Raw genomic sequence first — 6851 nt, forward strand, 5'->3', positions numbered from 1 at the left:
AATACGTGCTGATAATTACTAGCGATTGGAATGCAAAGGCTGGAATCAAAGAAAAGGATCAGTAGTTGGAAAATACAGTCTTTGTGATAAAAATTATATTGGAGATTGCATGATAGAATTTTGCAAGACAAATGATTTATTCATTGCAAATATCTTTTTTAAACAATGTAAGAGACAACTGTACACATGGACCTCGCCAGATGGATTAACAGAAATCAAATTTGCTACATCTGTCAAAATAGGTGGTGGAAAAGCTCCATATCATCAGCCAAAACAAGGCCAGGGACAGACTGTGGAGCCGACCATCAGTTGCTCATAGGCCAGTTCAGGCTGAAGCTGAAGAAAATTAAAATGAGTCCAACGAGAGCCAAAATATGACCTTGAACATATCTCACCTGAATTTAGCAATCAACTGAAGAACAGATTTGATGCATTAGGCACTAAAGGCAAAAGATCAGAAGAATTGTGGGATAACATCAAGAACATAAAAGTAGAAAGTAAAATGTCATTAAAAAGACAGGAAAGAAGACAAAAAGACCAAAATGGATGTCAGAAAAGGCTCTAAAATTTGCACTCCAGAATAGAAATGCTAAAGTGCATAGAAAAAAATGAGGAGGTAAAAGAACTGAATCAAAAAGTCAAAGGTCAGCACACAAAGACAAAGTCAAGTATTATAATGAAATGTGCAAAGGCCTGGAATTAGAAAACCCAAAGGAAAGAATACTCTCATCATTTCTCAAGCTGAAAGAACTGATAGAAAAATTCAAGCTTCAACATGAAATATTGATGAATTCTATGGGCAAAATATTGAATGATGCAGAAATCATCAAAAGAAGATGGAATGAATCACATAGAGTCACTGTACCAAAAAGAAATGATCAATATTCAACCATTTCAAGAGGCAGTATGTGATCAAGAACCGATGGTACTGAAGGAAGAAGTCCAAGGTGCACTGAATGTAATGGCAGAAAAAAAGACTCCAGGAATTGACAGAATACAAACTGAAATATTTCAACAAACTAATGCAACACAGGAGATGCTCACTCATCTTTGCCAAGAATGGAAGATAGCTACCTGGCAAACCGATTTGTAGAAATCCATGTATCTGTGCATATTCCAAGGAGAAGTGACACAATAGAATATGGAAATCATCTAGCAATATCATTAATATTACCTGCAAGTAAATTTTGTTGAAGACAATTCAAAAACGGATGCAATAGTACATCAACAGGAAACTGCCAGAAATTCAAGGCATATTCAGACAAGGATATGGAACTAGGGATATCACTGGTGACGTATTATGAATCTTGGCTGAAAACAAGAAACACCAGAAAGATGTTTACTTGGGCTTTCTTGACAATGCAAAGGCTTTTAAGTGTGTCCCTCATGACTAGCTATAAGATAACATTGTGAAAAAGAAGAATTCCAGAATACTTGATTGTGTTCAACAGGAATTTGTACACAGACCACGAGGCAGTTGTTCGAACAGAAAAAGGGGACAGTGAATGGTTTAAAATCAGGAAAGGTGTGTTCCAAGGTCACATTGTTTTCACCATACTTTTTACAGCTCTATGCTAAGCAAATAATTCAAGAAGCTGGATTATATGAAGAAGAACCTGGCATCAGAATTTGAGGAAGACTCTTTAACAATCTGCAATATGTAGATGATGCAATCTTGCTTGCTGAAAGCAAAAAGGACTTAATAATGAAAATCAAAGACCACAGTCTTCTGAATGGATTGAGAAAATCCTCACAGCTGGACCCACAAGTAACATCATAATAAATAGAGAGAAGATTGAAGCTGTCAAAAAATGGGTCATTCTCACCTTTTTGAAGACATGGGTTCTTTGAGAATTGATGAAAACTCTGGGTCATCTCCAAGGAGATAAAATAGGTATGAGCATTTACATTCAACTTTAAGAACCTTTCAAGCTTATTCATGAGGCCCTAGATTTCTACATGCATAAGTTAACCATTTATGACAATTTTCTTGAGAATATAAGTAAAATAAATTTGAAGATAGAAAATTCTCTCCCAATTTCTGAACACCCTGCAGCCTTCTCCTTATATTTAATAATAATGTATAAAGTTGTGATTCAGGAAACTAACCATGTTCAGGATAATTGTATATTTTAACCACTTTCTTATCTAGTTAATTCTTTTTTACCTTTAAGGAAACATGTATTTGCTTCGTAAAGCTATAAGATAAGCAATGCTAGCAATAGTATCCACATATATTTTTATGGGGCAGTTTAAGCTGAATTATTGTTTTATAGCAACTTTTGGAGAAATGGTAAGGAAATATAAAATTTTATCCATGTATAAATACTATGTATTTTAACTATAAAACACACACATTAATAGGCATGCATAATCCCCTCTCCCATTGCATTTACTTACTCCTTTTCCATAATGTTTTTCTTTTCATTTACACACTGTGAATCATTGGGAAGAAGGCTATCCACATATTTATTGATGCTATCATGTATTATTGAGGATGTGTTAATCTCATTTCTTTGGTTTTCTGAGATCTCTTGAATTTCTCTTTCTGTTGCTTGGGTTATGTCATAAATCTCTGCTCTGTTACCATTTATGTTCTCAGCAGTCATGGGATATATTTGTTTATCATCTTCACTTTCTGCTTTGTCTGGGCACATTTTGTTCTGTAACTCTTCTTGTCCTGTTACATTTCCGTTCAATGACGTGTTATTTTCTTTTTCCATGAATGCTGAACTCAGATGAGTGTTACTTTTTTTTAGCTGGCCTTGGTTCATGTAATGACTTTCCTCCCCATGTGTGGGGCAAACAGTTGTTGCTTCCATGGCATTTAACTCCCCTTGTACAGCAATGTCTGTTGTGTTGATATCTTGAATGACCGACATTGTTTGTAGTGGAGTGCATTCATCGTGCATGCTGCATAAATTACACATCTCCTTTTCTTCTTTCTTTAAAAGTGTAGCAGTACTCTCCAGGTATTCATTTATTTTCATGAGGCAGTCTATAAAAGTAATCATTTCTATGCACATATACACACACATAAAAAATAATTAATATAAAACTAAAGGCAATTATATTTTTGTATTTACACATAATGAGATATGGAATGATAACTTTAGAAATAAAAAAAAAAAAAGATCTTTATCAGGCATTTAAGACAACCTCCTTCTTGAAGGATAAGTCATATGTACTACTGCCACTGGCACTTGTTAATAATAGGTCTAAGAATTGATACTTCTATCTTAAATACTATCTGAAAACTACAATTGAAGACAGTTATTGTTAGTTGCTGTGAAATCTATTCTAATCTTGGTAACCCCCTGAGAGCAGAACAGAACTGCCGCATGGGATTTTCAAGTCTGTGACCTTTCCAAAGCAAGACCTATCTTCCAATGCACTTCCGGGTGGATTTAAACCATGAATAGTTTGGCTAGTAGTCAAATACACTATCATTTGTGCAACCCAGGAATTCCTTTTGGTGTAACAATGTAGCATAAGCACTGAATTGCAAACCACAAAATTGATGGTTCAAACCCACCATCTGCTCCTTGGAAATCCTATACAGGGTCGCTATGAGTCAGAACCGACTTGACAGCCCTTAACAACAACAATAACAAAGGACTCTCTTTAAGACAGTTTTTAAATGCCATAGAGTTGCTTCAGACTCATAGCGACCCTGTGTAGGATTTCCAAGGAGTGGCTGGTAGGTTTGAACTGCCAACCTTGTGATTATTATTGTTAAATGTTGTTGAGTGGGTTCCAACTCAAAGTGACCCTGCAGGTTTCCGAGGAGTAACTGGTTGGTTCAACCCACGGACCCTGCAGTTCAAACCAACCTTGTAATCCAGTGCTTATCCTACAACACTTCACCAGGACAGAAGCAAAGAATTAACTTAATTCCTCTTGTCATGAAGTTGAATATTTGAAGACAAGTATCATGACTCCCAGGAACTCTGGTGGTGTGATGGTTTACTGTTTGGCTGCTAAACAAAAGACTAATAGTTACAACTCACCAGCCACTCTACTGAAGAAGCTATGGCAGAGTTTCCATAAAAGATTTACAGCCTTGGAAACTCTATGGGGTAGTTCTACTCTGTCCTATAGGATCTCATTGAGTCAAAATATATACAGTGGCAATAGATATGATTCCGCATAAGACTCTTTTCAACTGAAGTCAACATCTTCCTCAATCATCCCTTATTTGGTGTAATGTTTCTAATTGTTTCTTTTCCCCTAGCTGTACTATATTTTATAAATAATCTACTTAAAATGTTGGGTCTAAAACTTAGTTGAACACTCCAGATAAAATTTGACTAGCAGGAATACCAGTTACATTATTTCTGCTCGCCTAAATGCTGTATTTTATTGAGTGCTTTCTTAATTGCTTTGAAATTTGTATTTCAACTTTTACTATGGCTCCTGCTGAATTTGTCATTGTTGACCATTTTTTTAATTAGTCTTCCAAGGAACAACTCTAATCATGTCAATTCTCTGATCAGAACGTACAGTGGCTACTCAAAGACTCCTAAACCAAATCAAGCCTCTTCACTTTGTTGTAAATTCACACTGCAAATCACTATAATCTCTCACTTCCAGTTTCTTTCTTTTATTTGTTCATGCTTCCACATAGCTGAGGTCACCTCATGATCACTTGGTGACTGAGCACTTATCCAATCTTTAAAATTCAATCTCAACTAAGGAATATGTGACCTAAGGTTCTATAGCTTAGTTTTTAGACTCATCATCAAATCATCTTTTCACTAGTATGGGCTTGTTTGGACATTCATTCTTATACTTATTTTTGTTTAGTCCTATACCAGAACCCCATCGTTATTTTGAACTCCTGTTCAGGTGGCTCCATTCTTCTGGGACCTCTTTTAATTCTCTCCAGAGTGGATCCATTACTCTAAGTTTCAGCTGATGGACTCTCTGTCATACTACTTTGGGACAGATTTCCTTGTTGCTTACACACTGTTTTCAAGATTGAATTGATTATCCTTATCTTCTTAATGGAACTTACCGACCATTTTTGACACTGTGTTATTTAAAGATAGATTTCGTCACTTGCCTTCTTATCTCAGTAGATCTTGTTGTCTGACATCATACTCATTGAATACCATGTTCTTCCTATCTTAGGGTACTTGTCAGCATCTGGATCTATTCCAGAGAATTTGTCCCAACTTATTGTGTGTGGTGTAAGGGGCAGTCCAATTCCATGTCCCAGACTACCCCAATTGTCCCATGTGTTTTAATTAATGGGTTCACACTCAAATAACTCTAGAGATATAATATTCTACTGTAGTCTAGAATAGTTGCTTTCTCTGCCTAAACTGAACCTATTCTTACTTATTTTTAATTCTTGAATTCTGCTAATAATACCTTTGCCTGGAATGCTTCTTCATCTCTCCCAATTTTTAGATGCTTAAATCCTTTCATTGTTTAAGATTTAGTTTAAATAATGCATGAGCTCTAGCACAATTTTCTACCCTAAAATGGGATTTTGTCTACTTTTGAACAAATAGGAGATTATTATGTATCTCCTTTTGCTTCTGAAATCTTAAAGTTAAGTCATTCATGTTTTGAATGGTAGTGGTCTCAAGGTCCCTTACATTATTTCCCCCTTCTGAAATTCTGGTATGGCATTGTATGATTAGCACTCAATCACAAGATCAATTTAAAATGCAAGGTTGGCAGTTCAAACTCACCAGCGGCTCCTTGGAAAACCTATGCAAGATCTTTATGGGTTAGAACCAACTCAATGATACTTAACAACAGCAACATTTCCCCTTATGACTTGTGGACAGAGACTATATCTTAACCTTATTCTCATGCTTGGAAATATCCCTAAGACTGACTACTCAATCAATATTTCTTAGGGGGAAAATTAAACAAGAGAAAGACTTGCCTTTTCTCCACATGCATTGATTCTCCTTGTCAAGCAGTACTTGCAGCTGCTGGCAGATGAAATACAGGGTGCCTGAAGTATGCTCCAACAACTGATGAAGGGCCCCACTGAGCTCTTGACCCAGAAAGACCATGGTGGCTAGCCAAGTGGCCCCACCAGTCTCCTCATAAAGGTTATCACTAAGGACCACCTGCTTTAGCATCAGGTTTTGTCTCCAAATCTGCTTCAATATTTGACCTAGTTTACCTGATCCCATGTCTTGTGTATCCATTTTATGCTTCAAAATTAGTATGCTTCTTTCTCGCCAACAGAGCCTAAAGGTTTAGCAAATTCAAACTTGGAGATTCCTTATTATTCCTCCTAAAATCTAGGAGTTGATCCAAGTCAGCTAGCCAAGCATTTTCCCGCAACATAATAGTTTATTCAGCTTGTTGTTGACCAGTGAAAAGTTACTAGGTGACCAAATGAGGGGCGTTTCTGCACCCGGGTGTCATTGTGTACAGACTAGATTAATCACAGGAATAGAACTAGCTCACACAATCCAGTTCTACATGGAGGTTTGAAAAATTGTGTATCCTTTTTAAAAAATACTTTGGAAGTCCTTTGTATTTTCACACATCTGAGCAACACATTCTATGGTAGGATGAGGAGTTTAAAGATAAAAAGCAAACTGTTTTAAAAATATTTATAATAAGATCCTTAAGTGATGCTTGTAAATAAATACTTAATATTATTCAGACAGGGACATGGAACAAGGGATATCATTGTTAACATCAGAGAGATCTTGAGTGAAAGCAGAGAATACTAGAAAGATGTTTACTTGTGCTTTATAAACTACAAAGAGGCTTTCAATTGTGTGGATCACGACAAACTATGGACAACATTGTGGAGAATAAGTATTCCACACCACTTAATTGTGCTCATGAGGAACCTGTACATAGATCAAGAA

General features: G+C 36.2%; 1 protein-coding gene across 1 annotated transcript in view; it reads right to left on the reverse strand.

Annotated features, from left to right (window-relative positions):
- Nucleotides 1-2912, reverse strand: part of DTHD1 (death domain containing 1) — a 109928-nt gene extending 107016 nt beyond the window's left edge. The window contains exon 1 of the mRNA XM_006874335.1: nucleotides 2401-2912. Within this exon, the coding sequence (XP_006874397.1) occupies nucleotides 2401-2912 (512 nt within the window). The remainder of the gene's footprint in view (nucleotides 1-2400) is intronic.
- Nucleotides 2913-6851: the final 3939 nt, after the last annotated feature.

Source organism: Chrysochloris asiatica, unplaced genomic scaffold, assembly GCF_000296735.1.
Source record: "Chrysochloris asiatica unplaced genomic scaffold, ChrAsi1.0 scaffold00269, whole genome shotgun sequence".
Taxonomy (NCBI): domain Eukaryota; kingdom Metazoa; phylum Chordata; class Mammalia; order Afrosoricida; family Chrysochloridae; genus Chrysochloris; species Chrysochloris asiatica.